This window comes from Abramis brama (genome assembly GCF_963993115.1).
Source record: "Abramis brama genome assembly, chromosome: 5".
Classification (NCBI taxonomy): domain Eukaryota; kingdom Metazoa; phylum Chordata; class Actinopteri; order Cypriniformes; family Leuciscidae; genus Abramis; species Abramis brama.
In genome coordinates, this window is record NC_139967.1 from 3366463 (window position 1) to 3391266 (window position 24804).

General features: G+C 38.8%; 2 protein-coding genes across 4 annotated transcripts; one reads left to right on the forward strand and one right to left on the reverse strand.

Annotated features, from left to right (window-relative positions):
* The first annotated feature begins 296 nt into the window (after positions 1 to 296).
* On the forward strand, positions 297 to 24736 carry rplp0 (ribosomal protein, large, P0). 2 transcript variants are annotated; one of them, XM_084115168.1, is made up of 8 exons: positions 297 to 363; positions 1029 to 1139; positions 1360 to 1535; positions 2556 to 2643; positions 2726 to 2872; positions 4446 to 4631; positions 4869 to 5009; positions 24522 to 24736. In XM_084115168.1, exons 2-8 carry the CDS (start codon positions 1086 to 1088, stop codon positions 24678 to 24680), a joined length of 951 nt encoding a protein of 316 aa, XP_083971294.1. In that variant the 5' UTR covers positions 297 to 363; positions 1029 to 1085; the 3' UTR covers positions 24681 to 24736. The 2 variants fall into 2 exon arrangements, with proteins under 2 accessions (XP_083971294.1, XP_083971293.1); XM_084115167.1 differs by lacking the exon at positions 24522 to 24736 and adding an exon at positions 7511 to 7725.
* LOC311083547 (cytosolic phospholipase A2 gamma-like) lies at positions 7834 to 23674 on the reverse strand. Of its 2 annotated transcripts, XM_084115161.1 has the most exons (15): positions 23580 to 23674; positions 21916 to 21941; positions 21643 to 21754; positions 20826 to 20968; positions 20525 to 20726; positions 16503 to 16605; positions 16284 to 16424; positions 16053 to 16118; positions 15902 to 15946; positions 15329 to 15460; positions 12589 to 12708; positions 11136 to 11213; positions 9376 to 9530; positions 9111 to 9276; positions 7834 to 9036 (listed from the first exon to the last, which is right to left on the reverse strand). In XM_084115161.1, the coding sequence occupies exons 2-15, from the start codon at positions 21939 to 21941 to the stop codon at positions 8870 to 8872; spliced, it is 1656 nt and encodes a 551-aa protein (XP_083971287.1). In that variant the 5' UTR covers positions 23580 to 23674; the 3' UTR covers positions 7834 to 8869. The 2 variants fall into 2 exon arrangements, with proteins under 2 accessions (XP_083971287.1, XP_083971288.1); XM_084115162.1 differs by lacking the exon at positions 21916 to 21941 and having other exon boundaries at positions 7840 to 9036; positions 23580 to 23634.
* Positions 24737 to 24804: the final 68 nt, after the last annotated feature.

A 24804-nucleotide genomic window follows, 5' to 3' on the forward strand; every position in this document is an offset into this window, starting at 1 on the left:
TCAGATAAGATACTTTATGACTTTATTTGAAGAAAAAAGCCGCATTGTATAGGTTGTTCAGTTCGAACACATAGTACGCAATGGCAGGCTAATCAAATTAAATGGGGAAAAAATAGGGAAATATTTTTTCATGTTTTAACGAGTTGGACTTTATGTCGAATTATTTTCTTTAAACTTTAATTTTATTTATTCTTAGCTCGCTTTGGAAAGCGCCCATCGCTGCTACAGAGTGAGAGACATGTGTATTGACCAATCAGCGCACAGATACGCTCTCCTGCGACATTCTGATTGGATGTCGGACTTGTACTAATATTGTTCCGCTTCCCGCAACGTTCTCTTTCTTTCACGCGTCCCTACAGTGAGGTGAGGTGCAGTGCGGCCCTCTGCTGCTTTCCTAATTTTAAACATACCCGTGACCATACGAGTTGTAAATATATCATAACTGTATTAAGAATCGTGAGAAGATGTAATTCTTACTCGATATGTATATAATAATAATTGTTTGAGGAAAAGGTTAGCATTAGCCTGTTAGCTTAGGCCTTTGCACCACGTGAGATGAGACGTGAAACGTTTTATACTTATTTTTTCGTTGTAGATTGTTTCTTGTTTCGATTATAGAGGTGGATAATACATATGTATGCATATATAATGTATTTAGTCTGTGTTTGTGTATATGAATTATACACACACAAAATGAAGTACAGCAGGTCATCTACAGATCAGCTGTGTCAGTGCTGATTGGTCGTTCCCCCTGCTGAAATAAAACTGTTTCCTACTATCCCTGAGTGTTTGCATCCCACAGCTCACAGGGACGCTTGGTTTCAGACATTCTTATAGTAAATTAAGGCCAATAAATCAAATAATAGTGCTTTAATTGTGAAAATGTTTTAAGGTCAATGCTTCTAAGTGTTGAAAACCTTTGATTTTGGGGTTGATTTGGTTTTGAGATTTAACCAGCTGTATTTTAGCACTGAAGCTTTATACAAAGACAAGGTTGTCTAAATGTTATTCAATCTCTTGTTTCTCAGATTTTTCAACCTTGTCTTTAAACCGGCTGTTCACCGATCCTTGGAAGCACTGCAAAGATGCCCAGGGAAGACAGGGCCACGTGGAAGTCCAACTATTTTCTGAAAATCATCGTAAGTTATCAGCGCTTTATGGCACGAAGTACAGCAGGTCATCTACAGATCAGCTGTGTCAGTGCTGATTGGTCGTTCCCCCTGCTGAAATGAAACTGTTTCCTACTATCCCTGAGTGTTTGCATCCCACAGCTCACAGGGACGCTTGGTCTCAGACATGTTTTAATCGTGACCCCCATCGGGTTGAGTCGTTTCTGATAGTCTTTCTCCATGTGTGCAGCAACTGCTGGATGACTTCCCGAAGTGCTTCATCGTGGGCGCAGACAATGTCGGCTCCAAGCAGATGCAGACCATCCGTCTGTCCCTGCGGGGCAAGGCCGTCGTGCTCATGGGCAAAAACACCATGATGCGCAAGGCCATCCGTGGCCACCTGGAGAACAACCCGGCTCTGGAGAGGTGCGTGTCAGTCTGGGCACAAGGATGATCCACGGTAGAAAAATTAAGGGCTTTTAAAGTTGTGGGGCCTTATTTATAAAACACCCATAGGACAGGATTTGACTATTTTATCCTCCATCAAAAGTGAGAATCTAGATTAAGATAACTGCACACTCTCTTAATCACATTTATTGCCCATGTTTCGGCACAAAATGTTGGTTATAAATGTGCTTAAGAGTGTGCAGTTATTTTTTCTTTGCATCAAGTTTTGTTTTTCCCTTTAATGTGCACCTTGTAAGGTGTTTGCTTTCCTGTTCTTTTGAGGAATTAAACCGAGCCATGTGTACTGAGAGCGTGCTTGGATTTCCTTGCCCGTTGAATCTGAACCATAAGATGAACAATAATAATAATAATAATAATAATAATAATAGCTTTTATTTATAGGTGGCTTTCAAGGCACTCAAGGTCACCTTGTAGCATAAGATCAAAGCAATACAAATCAAACAATGTCCCAAAGCTATTATAAACAAACTGCCATTTAGAAAGAGATGCATTCAGGAACATTTTTGTACATGTCAACATTTTATAAATCATTCATAGGGACATTTCTGGAAGTGTTTAGTCGTACGTTCACATTTCGGATCATCTTATGCACGTCTTTATAAATGAGGCTCCAGGTTTTCAGAGTTTCTGAAGTCTATAAAGTCTAGTCACAAACATTTTTATTCACTAGAAATTGCTGTTTCTAATCTGCAATCTCTATTTAGTGATAAATCACCTTTAATATTGCTGTGAATAAGCAGATTTTAAACAGTGGTTCGAGCAGCGTGATTAATACAGCACTGATGAATACGGGTATGCAGGATAAGTTACGGACCGGCTGTGTCAGTGCCTGTTTGTCGTTCCCCCTGCACAAATCAACATGTTTCCTACTATCCCTGAGTGTCTGCATCCCACGGCTCACAGGGACGCTTGGTCTCAGACATTCTGTATTCACTGCATGTATTATTTGGGGTTTTAATTATTCCTGTGTTTTTGCAGGCTGCTTCCCCACATCCGTGGGAATGTCGGCTTCGTCTTCACTAAGGAGGATCTGCCTGAGGTCAGGGATCTGCTGCTGGCAAACAAAGTGAGTATGACTGTTGAGCGGCTGAGCGTTCAGGGCTTGAATGCGTCTCTTCTGGTGTAACTCTGGTGATCTCTGGTGTTAGGTGCCCGCCGCTGCCCGTGCCGGTGCCATCGCCCCCTGTGAGGTCACCGTGCCGGCGCAGAACACCGGTCTCGGCCCTGAGAAGACCTCCTTCTTCCAGGCTTTGGGAATCACCACCAAGATCTCCAGAGGAACCATTGAAATCTTGGTGAGTATGATTTTTTTATTTTTTTTGGTTTCCAATAATTATGGCAACAAGATCATTATTGTGCTGTATTCTATTTTGCAATGATGTTATAAATCATACAATTTCTTTCTTGTATTTAAAGTATCTATTAAAGGCTTTTTTTTTCCACAGAAAAGTTCAATAAATGCATGATGTTTCCAAATATACTGAGCATTCATGTTAAATAATTTAACTTAACTTCCTGTAAGTAGTAGTAGTGTGTGTGGTAGGGCTGCTTGATTTATGGCAAATCATATTCCAGATTATTTTTTTATTTCAATATTTTTAATTGATTATTTAACACCATTATTGGTGAGCGATACGATCAGTCTTATTTCATGATGGGAGAAGTTTTAAATATCAGTGAAATTTCACAATTATCGATACTTCAGCAAAAACAAGGTTAACTAATGTAAGGAAAAGGTCCTCAATTACACAAGACAACCGTCAGCAATGCAATGGGAACAAACTAATTACAAGCAAAATGGATGAAGACAACAGAATAAATATGCAAATTAAATAAACTGAGTTTTTCAGGAAGATGTACACAGTCTACAACAAATTAATTGAATGTAAAATAAGTCTTGCGCACATTAAGGGCCAATCCCAATTCTATTTTATACCCCTTCGCCTACCCCTAACCCTTGCCCCTTGAAACAGTGTCAAGGCGTAGGGGTGAAAATATTCCCCTAAGAAATGGGACACCACTACTACACCGTTACATGTCATTATACATCGTCGCTAGCGCCTACGTCACAGGAGATGCGCCAATGTTTATCACAAACTTCCAAGATGCCGTCGTCAGCTGTAGTCTTGCGTGAGTTACAGCTATTTTTGTATTTTTCTTCTGAAGTTCGCAGAAAACAACGGAGATGACGATATCTTCGACGCCTAAAGCTGCGTTCACACCAAACGCGAATAGAGCGTCTGGCGCGAGTGATTTCAATGTTAAGACGCGTTTACGTGCGTCTGGAGGTCTTGCAGCGCGAATGAGGCGTTTAGTGCGGCGCGGTGGACGCGAATTCGCCTCATTCGCGCGTCCACTTCGCTTCAAACTTTTGCTTTTTACACGCGTCATATTGTTAATGAACTTTAACGATTTTTTTGCAACCGTTTCTTTGAAGAACATGACCGTAAATATGAACACAAGATTGAATGTGACAAAGAAACTGATTATTGGCAGTCATGTTGCCTCTGTAGCCGGTGTATGCAGGTACATTTCTCATACCCCTTCGTTTGAAGTGTGGTCCCGAAAAATCTTCGTTTCAAGGGCTATCTGGCCCTTCCCCTTACCCCTACCCCTCCAACCAAAAGAGAATTGAGACAGCCCTACCCCTTCACGTGCACACGCAAAACAGAGGGGAAGGGGAAAGTGAAGGGGTAAGGGGTAGAATTGGGATTGGCCCTAGATATTTGGTTAATTTTTTCAGTCAAGATCAGTGAGTTTTCTTTTTTTTATTCATTTGTTTATTGTTAATAGACTTTAGCTGGTATATTAGGCTGATTTCCTTCTCTTAATACTGCACATGAACTAACGGCCCTGTTCCGCCTGCAGAGCGACGTTCAACTGATCAAACCTGGAGACAAGGTGGGCGCCAGCGAGGCCACGCTGCTCAACATGCTGAACATCTCGCCCTTCTCTTACGGGCTGATCATCCAGCAGGTGTATGATAACGGCAGCGTCTACAGCCCAGAGGTGCTGGACATCACTGAAGATGCTCTGCACCAGAGGTTCCTGGAGGTTCGTGCACTTAAACTACTACTATTGAGTGTAAAATGCAGGATAAGTTACGGACCGGCTGTGTCAGTGCCTGTTTGTCGTTCCCCCTGCACAAATCAACATGTTTCCTACTATCCCTGAGTGTCTGCATCCCACGGCTCACAGGGACGCTTGGTCTCAGACATTTTAATAGGGTTGCCCCCTAACCTTCAGGCTTGGAAAACACTGCCTATAACCTGTTCACTGTTTTCCTCTCAGGGTGTGAGGAACATCGCCAGTGTGTGTCTGCAGATCGGCTACCCCACGCTCGCCTCCATCCCTCACTCCATCATCAATGCTTACAAGAGGGTCCTGGCTGTCGCTGTGGAGACTGACTACTCCTTCCCCATGGCCGAGAAGGTACGACTTCTGCTGTGATTCCCACACATGTGCTCCTCCTCAGGCTAGGTTACAAAACGGCTGATCCGTGTCGTTCTGTCCATCCGTCAGTCCCGAGTCTGTCTGCGTCGGGTCTTTTTGTCCCGGTCTTTTCGGTGTATATATTACGATATAAACAATTCACCTGATGATTTGAATGGCTCTATTTGTAAATCGTTCTAGGATGATTGTGGTAATTTTGTAGGGTCGTGCATCTGCATAGAAAATAAACAAATTACAAGCATCGATGAATACGATAGAACAAAGATGGATGAAATCAGTTGTTTTTCAGGTAAATTGAACTATTCCAGTACACACATTGAATCAAACGTGACCCTGGATCACAAAACCAGTCACATGGGTATATTTGTGGCAATAGCCAACAATACATTGTATAGGTCAAAATATTGATTTCTTTTATGCCAAAAATCATTAGGATATTAAGTAAAGATCATGTTCCATGAAGATATTTAGTAAATTTCCTACCGTAAATATATAAAACATTTATTTTTGTGAGTGAATGCAGCACAATCGTAGACACAAATCGACAACTTTAAAGGAGGTTTTTTTGTTTGTTTGTTTTTTTCCTCCAGATTCCAGATGTTCAATTAGCTATATCTCGGCCAAATATTATCCTATCCTAACAAACCATACATCAATAAAACATTTATTAAAAAAAAAAAAATTTGACCCATGTGACTGGTTTTGTGGTCCAGGGTCACAAATGTAAAATAACACTGCGAAGTCTTTGCTATATAAATTGATTCATAATATGGTTTATCTTTGTTAAAGCTACAAAAGTGGTTTTCAGTGCAGGATAAGTTACGGACCGGCTGTGTCAGTGCCTGTTTGTCGTTCCCCCTGCACAAATCAACATGTTTCCTACTATCCCTGAGTGTCTGCATCCCACGGCTCACAGGGACGCTTGGTCTCAGACATTCTGTGTTCACTGTGAAGTGAAGACAATGGGTAGACGCTCAGTCTAGGTGCTAATTCTGGGTTTATCACCAGGTTCACTCAGGAGTGTCGGCCAGAACACCACTTAAGGCCAAATATTCCAGAGTATGAAATGACGAGCTGAGAGAGAGTTATTATTCTGTTTATTCTTTCCTCTTTCTTGTCTCAGTAATTTTCAGTGTGTAATTTGAGTGTGGTTTCTATACAGAGAGAAACAAAATACAAATGAATAAAGGAAACATATGCATACACATAATTCCTCCTTAAGCACTAATATACATTACAATATAAAATAAACAATAGTCAGAATATGACTATATATATCTTAAACTCTAAAATGTTGGCAGATAAAGATTCAAACACTTACATGGGATTCTCAGATTTTCTATGCATTAAGTCACCAATAACGAACTTTGTCATCTATGATATAGCTACTCAATAGCCTAGATAGCCTATAATGGTCCAGATAATATTTAACACAACTTACTTCATATTTTACTCAACCACAAAGCACTGATACGTAGTAAAGTATAAATCAGGTGGACCAAAGCTAGAAAGTAACGTCCGAACGCGAATATAATGAACACAACGCTCGCGTAGCGACCCTTAAACTCCTAACTCTCATCCATATCAAATAACAGAAATAACAGCTAACAAAGAAATGCAACATCACGAGTAATACAGCAAAAATACTTACTTTTCTCATTCACGCACACTCTGAGGAAAATGTCGCTCACAATGAGAATCCAGCTGACTGACGATCTCTATCGTACTGCGTACTAACTTTGACAACCGACCATCTTTCATACGGCATACTAACTGCGTGACGTCACATACAATATACAAACCAGCGCGCGTCCGCTATCCTATTACAAGCACTGAATAAACGGCAGTAAACGTAAAACATAACTCACAATATGGTCAACTGTACTAAATAATATGAACACAAACATAACTTTGGGGCCTTTTCTACACACTGCATGTATTATTTGGGGTTTTAAATATTCCTGTTTTTGCAGGCTGCTTCCCTTTTGCTCTTTTTGTTTAACTTTGGTGACACAAACAGCTTGGGGTATATTGGGCTGCTGTCACTTTGAGATGAATGCACTATCCAATGCCGGAAACATCCATTTTCTGTTTATAACTCCGAATGGGTTTACGAGGAACCTCGTCGAGACCGGCGTTTTGACTTAATTTGTGTGTGAATGTGCACGGAACATTGTGTTGTCCACTGTGCTGGTCCATACGGATCCACTACGAACCCTATACTGCGATGTGACTATCGTGGATGCGCACATCGTGATATCGATGCTAAAATGATACATCATGCAGCCCTAATCCTACAGTCACCAAACTCTGTTCACATTCTGATCTCATCGTGCTGGACAACTTTCTAATTCACAGTCACTTGCTCCAACCAACAGGAAATCTGCTATTGTGGTCTGAATGTGGATATTTTGAGAAATCAGGCTCTAAGTTCTCCTCATAAGGGATTGATTTGTAATGTGTGTTATTTCCTCTCGCAGGTGAAGGCCTTCCTGGCTGATCCCACCGCTTTCGCTGTTGCAGCTCCTGCTGCTTCCGCTGCCGTGGAGAAAGCCGCCGCTCCTGCTGCCAAAGTGGAGGCGCCCAAGGAGGAGTCCGAGGAGTCTGACGAGGACATGGGCTTCGGCCTCTTCGATTAAACTCCTGGATCAACATCCATGTCAGTTTAACACCAATAAAACATCTGGAAACAGCCGTTGTGACTCTTGTGTCTTTGGGTTGGTGTGTTCACATGTTTCGTGTGTAGAAAATATAATCTTGATATTGATAAATTCCTTTAAATAAAAAATTGGAAAGAGCTTTTAGTCTTTAAATGCGCAGGAAGCTTTATTAATAGGTCCTTGAGGAATAGTTCACAATACTGTTGCACATTACAAATATCATTTAAAACTTAATTTTTCATAGTGCCAGCATTTCAGGAGCTGTTTTACTTGGTTCAGAAAGAAGTTGAAGGATAATAATTATTACCCCATTTACACAGGATTTTTAATGTAATTTATGAATTAAACATGAAATGTAGGGCAGAAACATTTCTATGCTTGTTCCTTTACTCCTTTCTGTAGTTTCTAATCTCAAAATAGATAAACACAGTATTTAGGCCTATTAGCGTTTAATATTTGTGCGTTCTAAATTCATATACAATTTCCATCCATTTGGATTAGATTTGACAGACATAATTTGTCAGTTGTACATAAAAGAAACAAGAATTAGACTTAAGTATTAGCAGTATGGATTTAAATGCACAACCAGGTTTGCGTATCTATTTTTATTAAATCAGTCTCATACATTTCACCTAATTGACATTTGAATTCACATACATTTAAACCATGTTCAAGATTCAATTCATGATTCAAATTGGTTTATACTGATTCTAAGGAATCGAAGACACATTTTTGAAAATGATTACCGGTAAACTAAATCCAATAGATAACTTTAAAATATGCCGTTCATCCATTTTATTTTATTTTTGGTGTGTATTTAACTCTGTTAAGGGCATGTAAGGAATTTATGGGAAATTACACTAAGAAAAAAAAAAACTTTTCCGAACCCTTTTAAATACTGTATGTCCAAAATACTAGGGGTGAAAAGTCAAACTTATGAAACTTTGAATTGACCAATCAGCATCCAGGACCAACACAGTTTTATTATAATCAGCATGCATGAAGAAACATTAAAACATGCAGAAACATTTTGAACATATTCAACCGAAATAATTGTCATTCAGACGAAAATAATGCTGACAGAAAAAGAAATTTAACACTATTTGTTGTAAAATTACTGATATGCAGATCAATTTAATCTATATTCAGATTTTAGTCGTAGTGTTAAGTTTATTCACATTAGTGTCCGGATCTTTTTTGCCCAATGATCGCACGAATCTCTTCCACCACTTTTGCTTGATTGTTTGTGATGTTTTTTCCAGTGACCTCCATTAGATCAGTGATCATCTCAGCGCTGTAAGCACCTTGAAACGTGCCATATTTGTTCCTCCAGGCCTTAATTTGATCTGATGGAACAATAACACACTTAAATCAGAACACAGTTTTATTCAGGATATTGTAAGACTCTGTAAAAACTTGCCTCCACAGTTGACCACATTAAAGAGAGGGATGTGAATCACGGTTGGAGTGTTTTGGCCTTTGAACACATAGAAGTCCTTCGGTTTCTCCGAGTCCTCACTGGGAATGTTGACCTCAGGGAAAGGGATGTTTCGTTCCCTGCACGTCTTGGCAGCTTCTGTCACTGTCTGCAGTGGAAAAGCATCACAAGTGCTCTTATTTAATTACTAACATTTTCCAGATTCTGAAACTTAAGAGTGAAGCTGAATTAAATACGCGTATAATACCATGAAAGGATCCCCATCACTGAAATCCAGGGAAATGATGAGGTCAATGTTTCTCTCTTTTCTCAGCACTGAGAAATAGGGTGAGTTCAGCAACAGTCCAGCGTCTTCAAAGTCTCTCGTCTCACTTTCCAGAAGAGTGGAGTGCACTGCTTCACCTGAGGCAGAGACGTGTGTAACACTTGAGAAAATAGAAAATGCCGGGCAGTCTGGTTGAGGAGCGAAATGGAAATTAACATTTGAACTCTCTCTTGTGAAATTAGCAAGTCATTCGCAAGTCTCACCTAAGCATCATCCTAATTTACATATCTTTCCATTGAACCCCCATCCCACCGTTCCTTCTCTCTCTCATGCTGAGGTCACCTGAAATTCACCCAAAAATCTGGCATGCAGTCGCAAATAGGGGGCTAGATAAAAAAATTGAGATAATAGCAGCGTTTGGAGTATGGAGCTAGAATTGTGTCTTTATTACATGCGAGAAAATAAATAGCAAAAAATAATAATATTTGAGACTAAAAAAAGTTTTGAGAGAAAGTATTTTCTCATAGAACATAAAAAAATACAAATTTGAAATTTTTAAAATTATTTCTGAGAAAAAAAATCTCTCTCAAAATACTTTGAAAAAAACTTTCAAATATATATATTTTTGCTATCAGTGTGAAAACATTTTCTGTTGAAAAAAAGTGACCGAATAATGGTGTAATGATTCAGTTCGACTCCCAAGACAAGACGATGCTCACCCGACTGGCCAATAGGAACGTGGCCCCGCCCATGACACAATTTTCTCACCCGACTGGCCAATAGAAACGTGGCCCCGCCCATGACACAATTTTCACAGCGAAAGCAAAATCCTGACACGAGAGCAAGAAATTGCATCGAGAGCAAAGAAAAGCGTTTTGAGAGAAACACTTTTTTTTTAGAGAAAATGTTTTCACACTGATAGCAAAAAAATATATATTTAAGAGGTTTTTTTTCAAAGTATTTTGAGAGAGATTTTTTTTCTCAGAAATAATTAAAAAAAATTCAAATTTATATTTTTTTATGTTCTGTGAGAAAATACTTTCTCTCAAAACTTTTTTTAGTCTCAAATATTATTATTTTTTGCTACTGGTATGAAAACTTTTTCTCTCAAATATTCTTTTTTCTGTCATGAAATGATTTTTTGCTATCAGTGTGATAACTTTTTCTCTCAAACTATTTTTTTTCTTCTCTCATATCATTTATTTTCTCGCATGTAATAAAGACACAATTCTAGATAATCTGCATTATCTTAATGTACTAGCCATAACCTCTGGTTATTGTTTGGGCTTTAACCCTTTAGAACGGGCTGTGTCGTCGCCGACACATACCAGCAAGCTGTATTCATTTTACCGTAACTCTTCAACCGTTTGCCTGACAGTAAACAACATGTGCTTTTCGGCAATATACGGCTTATGACGGTAATTTCATGCTTTCCGTCAGCAAATGATAGCAATCGTGTGCGGCGGCATTGTTAAACTGCTTTAGCTCAACACTTACTTAAACGGTTAAAGATGATTTTTATTCCCTTATTATTAATAGACTTTATATTTTAATCAGTAAATGTTCTATTGCACGAAATACAAATCTACTTTGCATATTATAAGTCATTATTTATTTGTGGATTAATTTAAATGTTCATTTAGTTCCTTAAATGTTCAAGATTCTTTTCTTTTTATTTCATCTTTTAAAAATGTCAGTGGGTGTTTAAAAAGTATCTTAGCAGTCAGCAAGTCTGTTCTTACCTGGCATGTTGTGGAGGAAGTTATAATTCCTGCCCCAGATCCAATTAGTGATGCATTCAATAATGCTCCCTAAAGCATCTGTAAAACAAAATGCATACAATTTTGTTTTGTTTTTTAATCTTCGGTTCTTGGGCTCAGTCTTAAAGCTACATTATATGTGACTTTTGGCCCTCTAGCGGCTAAAGCATACAACTACAAGTTACTTGCGGAGGAACATTGTTTTGATGATCATGCGAGTTGTGCTTCGGCTCCTGTGCGGATGAATCTGATCAGTGCGAATATCAGAAGTAATGACAACTCCCCCATTAATGAAAGAAAGACGGATAAATAATGTCTTATGAGCAGGTTGTACATTAATTGGTATAATAACAAAGAGTGCAAATTATCATATTTTATATATTATAATATTGTATATTATATTTAATACAATTATTATGGATGCCGCTTTATTGGAACAATAAAGCCCTCCCTACAACTACCCCTAACCCTAACCAATCAATACTTTATTATTAAACACGCGTTAAACACTTTATTTACACTTTTTGAATATTTTCTTCATTTTTATTGAAAATAAATGCCTTTCAGGGGAAAAAGGGAGAAGTGCGTGCGAGTTAGTGTAAATAGCCTCTGCCAACAAGGGGGGACTTAGTGATTTGGGGTAAGGCAAAAAACAGATGGATTTTCAATGTACTCGCTCATTATTAAAATTGTGTTAATTTAGCACAAAAACAGTAACATAGTGTAGTTTTGAGTTCTTATCAAGAGCAATGCTGGCTGTATACTTTACTTCTTGTCAACAAGTTTCATTGCAGGATCTTCAGACCAGTTTTTGTAAAAACATGTTTACTAGAACTATGCAACTGGTTTTCAAAAGAGAATTAGAGAATAAAAAGTTATTTGAATATTAGACACACTGATGGATTGGCAAGAATATTTAGGCCTAAATCCATTTGATCTACACAGTTTTAATACAAACTATCAAGCTTAATGTGATGCATAATTGTTCATAAATGCATAACTGCACACATAAGTGAACACATTTCTGTGTTTTTTAATTCACAGAGTTTATATATTGATAAATCTCATACATAGATTTTCACAATGCACTTTTTATGCTGATTCTAAGCAATTTGAATCAAGGCTTTTTGAAAATATGATTTATATCAATGAAAACATGAAAATATGATTTATATTATGATTTCAATCAAATCATTAATAATAAACTAGGCCATGACTTTTTTTTTTTTTTGAGTGCAGAAATCTGTCCTGTATTATTTATGTATGACTGACAAATTTGCATCACATTACGTTTATTAGTTTATGTTAAAACAATGGATGGACATTTTATATGAAATTCAAACACATACATCTTAAAGTGTAGATCAGCATCCTCACGACTCTAGACAAGTGGAGTGAAGAATGAAGGGAATATATTACGAACAGTTTAACCTACCCAATGGCCAGACATGAATCCGTCCACTCAAATTGTTGATTACATCCATGGTGTTACGCTTCACATTCAGTTTTTCTTCTTCTTTTTCATCAATACTCAGAGTGCTCTCCAGAGAGGATTCTGTAGAAAGACGTGACATGTATGTTAGTGAGTTCTTACTGTAGTTTGTGTATCTACAAGTGCAATCTATTTATAATTAATACATTTTTAGCCAAAAGTGGGTTGATATTTTTGCATGTTATCTTGCACTTTTCTTCTGTTTCATGGTTTGATTTTCATAATTGTTTTTAAATTGTGCCAAAAAGCTGTTAAATAGACTGTAATACATTTAATGTTCACATTTTAACCAACATGACGTACAAATGACAATTTTTTAATTTGTACTGTAGATAGCATTTCATATTTAAAACAAATTATTTGGTTTTCTTCTCAAATCTGTGTCAATAAAGGCCCGTTCACACCAAGGACGATAACTATAACGATAACTATTTTAGCGTTCACATAGACCACACCAGCGGATGATATCGTTCTGTTTATTAAGCACACTGCAGTTTTGTTGTCTGCAGGATGGATTCTGATTGGCTGTCAATGTTGCTGGAAAAAATCATTCTGAAAGTGATTCCAATGCCATGATATTGTTCCTCTTTGCCGATGTCATTGTACTGTATCTGTATCTTTATCGTTATGGTTATCGTCCCTGGTGTGAACGGGACTTAAAGGGATAGCTCACCCAAAAATGAAAATTATCCCATAATTTACTCACCCTCAAGCCAACCTAGGTGTAGCTATACTTTCTTCTTTCAGCCAAACACAATCGGAGTTATATTTAAAAATATCCTGGCTCTTCCAAGCTTTTTAATTAGGGATGTTTTATTGTGAGTATTAGGCTTATAATTATTGCTGATCACTGTTGATATGCTATAATTTTACAATAAAACTTTTACGACAAACATGTCTTCTAATATCTTCAATTGTTGTGTATACCGAGCTGCAGCGGACATATTTGTAAACGACTTTACTTGGACCCTTTGTGCGAGCTGTCTCTTTAATAATAACGCGTGGGCTGACATTTTTGACACACCCACCAAACAAGAGAAAACGTATCCAGAGCCCGTCTACGGAGAGCCTGCCCACTCCCTATTAAGTCCTATTGTACTGAATTTTGGTTGTAGTTCCACCAGAGTTCCACTGGGGGCGATCGCCCATGAGTGCAGAATGAATGGGAGTCTATGGGGCTAGACGGCTAAATTTGTCTCTTTCACCCGATTGCCGTTGAGAAATCTCAGATTTGATTGTAGTTCAAGTTCAACATGGGTTATAGGTCAAAAGTTGAATGAACGAGTACTTATGTCCTTTCGATTTCTTACAGGTTGAGTTGTTGTTGCCCATAACACGCTAGCATTCTGCTAATGAACGCTGATTGGTCAGTGAAGGACTGATTACGACCAGAGATGCCGCTTGATGGCATCGTGGCATCCGAAGCGGGACCAGAAACAAACAAAACAAAAACTCTTCTAGCACGTGTATTTACCTGTGTCAGCTGTGTTGTGTGTTTCCCTGTGTCAGCTGTGTTGTGTGTTTACCTGTGTCGGCTGTGTTGTGTGTTTACCTGTGTCAGCTGTGTTGTGTGTTTACCTGTGTCAGCTGTGTTGTCGATGCCTCGAGAGAAAAGAAAGTGCAGAGCGCGAAAGCACCAAAGTGACTGAAGGATTGCCGTAAAGCAGTATCTCGTGGTCGACTTTTTAAAGCAAATAAGTGACTCTAAAAAATCTAACACCCAGCAATGTGTAATTTCTTTGCATCTCCTTTCGAATACAACATTCAAATTACTAGACAAAAAATTATATCCTGAGAAAAGTGGATTTTGAGGGGTATAGCGCCATAGACCTCCATTCATTCTGCACTCGTCCTGTGAGCGCCCTCATATGGAACGAGAGTGGAACTGCAACCAGTTCAGAAGCCAGAAGTGTACTGAGAATGGAAGTTCTCCCCTTATTAGACATTCTCTGACGTATCTCAACTTTGTTGCGTTGCTGGACACGCCCCATCCGGTCGCCAACGGTCACTCGTGTCACTGGAAATCGCCCGATCTCCATTGAAATGAATGGTATCGTGTCGCTTTGTCGATTGTAGTGTGAACGCAGCTTAATTCGTGACTGGTGTTTTGTTTTGCTCTATCTTCTGCGCTTCCGCGTTCATCAATACGTCATGCGGCGGGACAGATGTCACTCTTCCACCAGAACTAGACTCACATACGGCCATTACCAGAAGCCAGTGATTAGTTTATAAAGTTATAAATATGGATTTTTTTCACACAAAAACGCTTAGCTTCAGAAGGCCTTTATTAACCCCTGGAGCAGTATGGATTACTTTTATGATGGATGGATGCACTTTTTTTGGCCTTCAAAATCGAAAGTACTATTTACTCCGATTATTAAGCTTGGAGGATATTATAAAGATCCAGGATATTTTTTAATATAACTCAGATTGTGTTTGCCTGAAAGAAGACATATACATCTAGTATGTCTTGAGGGTGGGTCAATTATGGGGTCGTTTTAATCTTTTTAACAGCAGGTTCTCACTGTGAAGGCTTATTGAACATAAAAGCCGCTGTGGATACGTGGTGTATTTAATGAAGTCATGAACACAAGGCTGTGATGGACATACAGACCATTCAATGGTTTGTCACCATTCAGTGTTGTTCTGATGGATGGTTCATCAAGAGCAGAAGGATTATTACCATTAAAAACAGAGAGATTCATATCCACAAGATCCATGAGCTCCCGGTAGCATTCGTCTGTATCTGGAGAGTATGGATCTGGTTGACTCAACTCTTCGAGTCCTGCTGCTTCCTCACTGCTCTCTTGCTGTTCTAAATATATAATTTACATTTTCAGCATCATTACTCCAGTCTTCAGAGTCACATGAACCTTCAGAAATCATTCTATTATGTTGATTTGCTGCTCAAGAAACATTTGAAACAGCTGTGCTGTAAGTTTGGTGTAAGATAAAAAAGGATACTTTTATAATACTTTTTATGATACTTTTAAAGGATTTACTTTTCTATTGATCAAAGAATCCTGAAAAATAAAATGTATCATGTTTCTTCCCAGAAATATGAAGCAACACAACTGTTTTCAACATTGATAATAATCAGAAATGTTATTTTAAATTCTAATAATATTTCACGGTATTACTGTTTTTGCTGTATTTTTGATCGAATAAATGCAGCTTTGTTGAGCAGAAGAGACTTCTTTAAAAACATCAAATCAGGGCTGTTAAATATTTAAATAAAGCCTAAGACATGTTTTACCTTTCTTCATTTCCTCAAGTACTTCTTCCTTTTTTTGAAAGAAATCTGAAAAACAAAACAAACAAACAAACAAAAAAATCAAATGGATGGTAAGGATTTTAACCATTTAAATTTAAGCAGAATTCAGTCCTCAGAATAATTGCAGCTGCACCTTTTATCTTTTGCCAGAGGACTTTCTTAATCTCGTCTTCATCAGCTAAAGCGCTGCCGCATAGAGCTGCAGAAAACACACAATATCAGTAAACATAAAGTTTACAGTAAAACAGTGGACACAGGTACTATAACACCCTAACATAAATACCACATATTTAATGCAATACGCTAATAATGCAGGCCTGACAAAACAGATTGAGATAAAGGTCAATGAGACAGAGTTTGTTACCTTGCAGGTACAGCATGTCAAATTCATCCTGCTCATTTTTCTTAGAGCCGTTGTGAAACTGACTGCCAAACTTGGAGGCGTCCACAAACGCTCCAGTGAGAGAATAACCTGCTTCATGCGGAGTGATCTCGAACCAGGGGTCTGCAGACAGAGACACGTCCATATAACAGCTGACACAATCACATCCACTCTCTGTCTTTCTTTCAGACAAACACACACCTCCTTCATTTAACTGTTTGCCTTGCTTGTCGATCACTGTGTAGATGGGAAGCGGGTCTTTACTCTGCTGGTCCCACTGCTCTGTGAGAGTGCGCTCATCGATCTATAGAGAACACAGTTTTTGCCGGGGACAAATACATCCCATTAAAACTCGCACAACATTTTCTCAGCAATAAAGATCTATTTATAAAGATCTGCAGAACAAATGGAGCCTCAAGTATCTTTAGATTTCTGCAGTGAGACTTTATAAAAATAATTTAACTGAGAAAATGTTGAGTAAATTTCATCACCATTTTATTCATGCTTGGAAAAAAAGAAATATGACTGTTTGACTTCGACTTTGAAGTACAAAAGTAATTTTTGGATGACTTTTGTACTTCATGACTTTTGACCCCCCCTTTAGTTTTATCTCTATGATGTTGGTTAAAAGTGAATATAAATGACAATGCTTTACACTGTCATTTATATTTTCAGATATAAGCCTCTCATGAAACAGTTATTTTTATTGAGTCAGAAACACACAGTAACCTGTCTAGCCTGATTTATGGACAAATCACTCTTATGAAAGAGTGCACCAAAAACACAGCTTGTACACACACGTGTATTGCCCAATTCATGATTACATGAAGGGTACGCAATTTGTTTTATAAACACTTTTTGTTATACTGGTTGAAACTCTTCACATCCTGATAGCAATCAATAATAGAAGTGGTCTAAATATTAAAACATGTACATATATCTTCTGTGGAAGTCTCAGGACCAAAAAATGTTCGACCAATCATTGCATTCGGTCCGATACGATGTCCTATCACCTGTCCACATGTATATTTTCATACCTCCGCGCACCTGTTCACTCAGACCTCACACGTCATCAGGGCGTTTCAAGCTATGTAGAGTTAGACAGACGTTAGTCACAGAGCGCCGCAAACAAACAGCAGCCGCGTTTACTGTTCCTCCTGAACCAAATCAACGAGCTTATGCTGCGTTCATGCAATGTCATGGGGGGGGGGTCCGAAAACCAGTCAGTATCTGGTGTGACCACCATTTGCCTCACGCAGTGCAACACTTCTCCTTCGCATAGTTGATCAGGTTGTTGATTGTGGCCTGTGGAATGTTGGTCCGTCAATGGCTGTGCGAAGTTGCTGGATATTGGCAGGACCAGGAACACGCTGTCGTATACGCCGATCCAGAGCAGATCCTTGCAACATGGGGCCGTGCATTATCATGCTGCAACATGAGGTGATGGTCGTGGATGTATGGCACAACAATGGGCCTCAGGATCTCATCACGGTATCTCTGTGCATTCAAAATGCCATCAATAAAATGCACCTGTGTTCGTTGTCCATAAGATAGGCCTGCCCATATCATAACTAGGGCTGTCACTTTTGTGAAAAAATCCTGTTCGATTTTTGAGACATAAGTGTTCATTGAATCGATTGTAAAATCGATTTTCCATGTCTAAAGACGTTTCCATATTAAACGCCAAATATGGGCAAATCCACGGACAACTAACAGGCATTAGGACGAACGTAAAGAGGGCACTTGAGACGCGCACAAGTGAGCAAATATTCCTGATGATTTATTGGCGTGAAGTTTCGTGCACAATGACAAACAGGAGTGCAACATTCTCGAAAAACAATAAGCTGAGTGGACTGCCATAACATCAATGAAAAACATTACTGCAGTCTTCAACATGGCTGTGTTTACGATTAGAAATGTCAAACAAATTTCACCTGCATAGGCGATTAGACGCGTAGCCCGAATCTGTATCTGTTTGCATGAGACTGTCTGAATACCGGCAGAATTCACAGTTTTGTTGTAAAAAGAGACACATTATGCAGCAGTATAATTTGCTGTTATGCGTGTTTGTCAGAGCCTGCAGTTGCTGTGTGACGCGCGTTCGGTGCGGGCGTATCGTGACGAGCTGGACGCGCTCCGAGAAAAGACCGTTAAAATCGATTCCCTATTTTCGTTTTCGAAACTTGCGTTGGTTGGTCCGATCGATTGTGCAATCGATTTTCGAACGTAAAGTGACAGCCCTAATCATAACCCCACTGCCACCATGGGCCACTCGAATGCTGACATCAGCAAACCGCTCACCCACACGACGCAATACACAACGTCTGCCATCTGCCCTGTACAGTGAAAACCGGGATTCATCCGTGAAGAGAACACCTCTCCAAAGTGCCAGACGCCATCGAATGTGAGCATTTGCCCACTCAAGTCGGTTACGACGACGAACTGCAGTCAGGTCGAGACCCCGATGAGGACGACGAGCATGCAGATGAGCTTCCCTGAGACGGTTTCTGATAGTTTGTGCAGAAATTCTTTGGTTATGCAAACCGATTGTTGCAGCAGCTGTCCGGGTGGCTGGTGTCAGACGATCTTGGAGGTGAATATGCTGGATGTGGAGGTCCTGGGCTGGTGTGGTTACACGTGGTCTGTGGTTGTGAGGCCAGTTGGATGTACTGCCAAATTCTCTGAAACGCCTTTGGAGATGGCTTATGGTTGAGATATGAACATTCAATTCATGGGAAACATCTCTGGTGGACATTCCTGCGGTCAGCATGCCAATTGCACGCTCCCTCAAAACTTGCGACATCTGTGGCATTGTGCTGTGTGATAAAACTGCACATTTTAGAGTGGCCTTTTATTGTGGCCAGCCTAAGGCACACCTGTGCAATAATCATGCTGTCTAATCAGCATCTTGATATGCCACACCTGTGAGGTGGATGGATTATCTCGGCAAAGGAGAAGTGCTCACTAACACAGTTTTAGACAGATTTGTGAACAATATTTGAGAGAAATAGGCCTTTTGTGTACATAGAAAAAGTCTTAGATCTTTGAGTTCATCTCATGAAAAATGGGGGCAAAAACAAAAGTGTTGCACTTCTAATTTTGTTCAGTGTAGAAAACATTGTAATGTTTCACGAGTTCACATGTTAATGAAATCTGATATAAGATTATAATGCGTATTTGGCTTGCTGTCCGGGGGGAGGGCTCCGAGCTCGGAATTCGGCCCGACCCCAGAGTACTCCCCCCTATGAATGTATAGATCATAGGTATCTATGAGTAGACCCAGCCGAATGTGAGGTGATGGGGTGGTGGCGGGATGCTGAGAAAATTGTCATGAGACAGGAGGTAAGGGAAGGCTTTATTTATACTGGTTTCTTCTTGTGCTGATTGGATGATTACCTGAACATGCTCCTCCCGAACTTTGTTACATAAAACTTCATTTAATCAAAAACTCGATCTTCCGATAATAACGACAGACACACTGCTTTAAAGTGGTATGTGTATTGTTAAAAGCACAAATTTGACTTATTTTGACTTAATATGGTATAAAATATTATTTTTATTTTTATTGTAGGCTACATTTGTTAATTAGTCACATAATTCTTATTTCAATGGGTTTAATATTCATATCATGTAGGCTAATTTTCACACCTAGGCTATATATGTATTCATTTTGTGTTATATATTATTAACATATTAATGCTATAACTTGTCTTCTATGTAGTGGAGTACCAATTCACACCACACAGACAAACACTCACAAACTAGATAGATTTTTATGAAAAATAACTCTGCCCCAACAGACACTTAAACATGTTAAGTCAGGTGAAAACAAACCCCGGCCAACGGCAACAGACACTGACAAGGGTAACAAACTGATCCTGGGAAAAAACCCAACAAACGTGTTTCTGTGCGGTGTGAATTGGCCTTAAGCTCAGAGATAATTTTGAATCAGCTGATGTGCAGTTGATGTACCGCAGTTGATGTACCGTTTGAATCAGTTGAATCAGTTAATAGACAATGTCTATTTGTTATTTATTAATTAATTATTTTTAAGCAGTAAGATGATTATGCAAATGTTTTGCATCTTCAATGTCTGTCAGGCTATAAATCCACAAAGACTGCATTATTGCTTGCTTTGGAGTTGTCTCTCCTCATAGTCCTCATGCCACACTATACATAATTTTCTAGATCTGTCCCTGGTCATGAATTGGATAGTTACAAACCTCTTTCACAAATGTTGTGACGACCATCACTGCCCAGATGTCAGTCAAGCTGAAGAAGTCTTTCCCATAGTAATATTTCTTCAGTTTGGCTAATGAATCTCCCCAGCTGACGGCAGGACCGCTGAGTCTTTGGATGATCTTGTCTTTCACAGTCTCTAGTTTGGTGGACCAGTCTGGCTCCTGATATAAGGAGGCCATGCACCTTCAGAGGAACAACATACTGCTGTCATTTTTGACATTCAACCCATCTATGTGTGTATGTGTGTGTGTGTGTGTGTGTGTTCTTTCTCAGGGTTCATACCAGGTGGATCCAGAGACTCCACTCAGATAAAGGACACAGTCCAGAAGACTGGTTTTATGGAGTTGAACCAGGGATCCCAGCAAACCCACCATGGCTCTTTCTCCTCCTCCAGAACCCAGTAATGCAATGTTTGGCACTTCATCCTGAAACACACACACAACTCAAAGCATTATATCCACCTTATTTTTAATGTAAAGAATTTTAGGTAACGTTCTGGGAAGGTTCTCTTAAAGTTCTGAACAAACATTCTTCAAGTAACGTTAATAGAATGTTCATTCAATGTTATCTGGTCTTTAAAAATGCTCTCAAAATGATATCCATCCATCGTTCATGGAGCGTTCTTTTTTCTAAAATGTTTGGTTGGACGTTTGTCTAACATTTTTAAATCAATGTTCAGAAAACATTCAAAAGTAACTTTTAAATAACGTTGGCAAAATGTAATACAGTAGTCAACATTTGAAGTGGATCAAAACCTTTCATCAAAGTTATACATGAATTTTGAACAATACTCGTTCTTGTCTTAGGACAACTTTGAGACTTCCACAGAAGATATATGTGCATTTTTTAGTATTTAGCATTGAAGTGTAGTTGAAAACTTAATACGTTTCATCGTTATCTGAGTGTGCGAAAGTGATGATGAACTAACGTCACCTTGTACTATTAATCAATGCTATTAATGATGATGCATCGGTGTTGACTTAGCATTATTTCAACGGTTGCTTGCTATTAATGGCATAGTTCAAGAGAGTGAAATTGATGTGACATCTGATGTTCATTGGCACCATTCGCAGGTCATCTCAGATATATGAAGCTTTACCTCACTGCACTCTATCTGAAGCTTCGTCAGGCTTTGTTGAACCGAGTTTCTCCTTCTGGCCACAAACTCCTCCTCGTTCTTATTCAGAGACGGTTCGATTCGCACCGTACCACTGCAGCGACAGACAGACAGAACAGTGCTGAACTTATTTGATATATTTTGATATTGAATATTCTAGATTTCAATGCATTTAAGTCTGCAGTTTATTTTGAACAGTTATATAACTGTTACACTTGTTGTAATGCTTCCATGAATCTGAGCAGGATTACAAACCTTTCCTGGGGTTTGGATGCACTCATCTGTAAAACAATAGAGTCCACATGCAAGCCACTTTTTGTTATTTGAAATTATATATATGTTCAGTTGCAATTTTATTGGCAAAGGCAAAGGTTTATTGGCAAAACTTACAGACTTTCAGCTGTTTGCAATGAACAAATCAAACAAAAGTAATTGAAATAGCTCAACACAACAAATGTTTCAAGTGGTTTCCCCAAATTCAACTGAAAATGCAGCTTTTAATGACTTCTGCAGTTCAAAATTATTCAACCCCTTCATGGCAAGCATCTTTAGTACTTAGCAGAACACCCTTTTGCTGTTATGACCTGTTGCAAATGAGATGTATAACCGGACACAACTTCTGGCAGCGTTTCTGAGGAATCTGAGCCCGTTCCTCATGAGAAATGGCCTCCAGTTCAGTAATGTTCTTGGGTTTGCGTGCTGCAACCGCCTTCTTCAAATCCCACCAGAGATTTTCTATGGGATTCGAGTCAGGTGATGGTGATGCACTGAACAATCTTCCAGGACTTCTTCTGCAACAAAGCCTTGGTGGAATTTGAGGAATGCTTGGGATCATAGTCCTGTTGGAAGGTCCAATGACACCCAAGCTTCAGATTCCTCACTAACGGCATTACGTTTTCTCATACTTTTCTGATACTAGTATTGTTATAGTATTGACCTTAGTATTGTTGCTGACCCTGTCCATCCCTTTATGACCACAGCGTATCATCTTCTGGTGGATACTTCCAGCAGGATAACACACGTCACAAAGCTCAAATCATCTTATGACAGTGAGTTCACTAAACTAAACCGCCCTCTAGTCACCAGATCTCAATCTAGTAGAGCAACTTTGGGATGTGGAGGAACAGAAGATTCACATCATGGATGTTCAGATCCGACAAATCTGCAGCAACTGTGTGATGCTATCATGACAATATGGACCAAAATCTCGGAGAAATGTTTCCAGCACCTTGTTGAATCTGTGTCACGAATAATTAAGGCAGTTCTGAAGGCAAAAGGGTCCAACCCGGTACTAGCAACTTGTACCTAATAAAGTGGCCGGTAAGTATGTATATATACACATACAAATAGCAAATCGGCATAGAGATAAATGGAGATAAATATAGTATCATAGTAACTACAAACCTATCATCTAATATTCAACTGAATATTTAAATAACATGATAAACACAAAAATTAAACTATAATTAAGTTGATAATAAACTATAATTAAATTCACTTTAAAATAAAATATAAGATGGCCATAAAACAGCTGATTACTTACATCCTTATAGTTTTTACTCAAATAGAGTCAGATAAATAAATAAAATGTATGGATCAAAATAGCAGCACACTGGGAAAAAAAAGTTACAAACGTACAATTATTAATAGTATATTTAAATAAAATTACACCGATTTTGATGTATAGAAGATAGAAAACTTGTCACTGAACCAAAATCACCTAAATCATTTTTCACCATGATTGTATATTTATGCAGTTTTGATAATGTTTAAATTGGGTTTTAAAGCAAATGGCTGAAAAATGCTGGATCCGTTCATACTATGATTGTCACATGTAATCTATGATGATGCCATGAAACCTTAGCCTTGCTATTGCTGAAAATACTTTATTTCCTAAAGCTTTAAAAATATATACTTACTATTCCTGTAAATCCGAGTCTTCACCAACAATACCGTATCAACACAGCTGCTGTTATCTTGACATGCGAAAAGAAGATGCTCTTTATATGGCTCTGAAAATACATTGCAAGTCCAGACATAATCAAAAGGGCGAGGTTGTAAATTACACAATCATTCACTGTAGTTAATTATGCAACCTCGCGGACCTTTTAGTTTAGTTTTTGTGGCAGGTTGATCTGATTGAGCATGTTTATAAAAGGCTCTTTTAACTGAGAAAAGGCGAAAGTCTTCAGACACATTACCAGTAAAACATGTGATAAATTATTGCATATGGATGTAATAATAATGCAATTTCATTTATAATTGATTCTTTAAGAAACATCAACATTATCTGGGATAACCTACTAAATGATGAGATGGCAGATATATAAATAAAGCGCTTAACATAATTTTGCGCATTGCTTTCATAAAATAGGCTGACCTGCAGTGCTTGCCTTAATGCAAAGTGTATACATTTGAATATGAATATCAATAATGTGTATGCATATCAATAATAACCTTATTTTAATATTATCTTTATACATTGTCATGTTAAGCTTTTTTTTTTTAATGGCTTTGGGGGAGAAATCACTTATAATCAGCATTTTTAGGAACATTGTGTTGTCCACTGTGCTGGTCCATACGGATCCACTACGAACCCTATACTGCGATGTGACTATCGTGGATGCGCACATCGTGATATCGATGCTAAAATGATACATCATGCAGCCCTAATCCTACAGTCACCAAACTCTGTTCACATTCTGATCTCATCGTGCTGGACAACTTTCTAATTCACAGTCACTTGCTCCAACCAACAGGAAATCTGCTATTGTGGTCTGAATGTGGATATTTTGAGAAATCAGGCTCTAAGTTCTCCTCATAAGGGATTGATTTGTAATGTGTGTTATTTCCTCTCGCAGGTGAAGGCCTTCCTGGCTGATCCCACCGCTTTCGCTGTTGCAGCTCCTGCTGCTTCTGCTGCCGTGGAGAAAGCCGCCGCTCCTGCTGCCAAAGTGGAGGCGCCCAAGGAGGAGTCCGAGGAGTCTGACGAGGACATGGGCTTCGGCCTCTTCGATTAAACTCCTGGATCAACATCCATGTCAGTTTAACACCAATAAAACATCTGGAAACAGCCGTTGTGACTCTTGTGTCTTTGGGTTGGTGTGTTCACATGTTTCGTGTGTAGAAAATATAATCTTGATA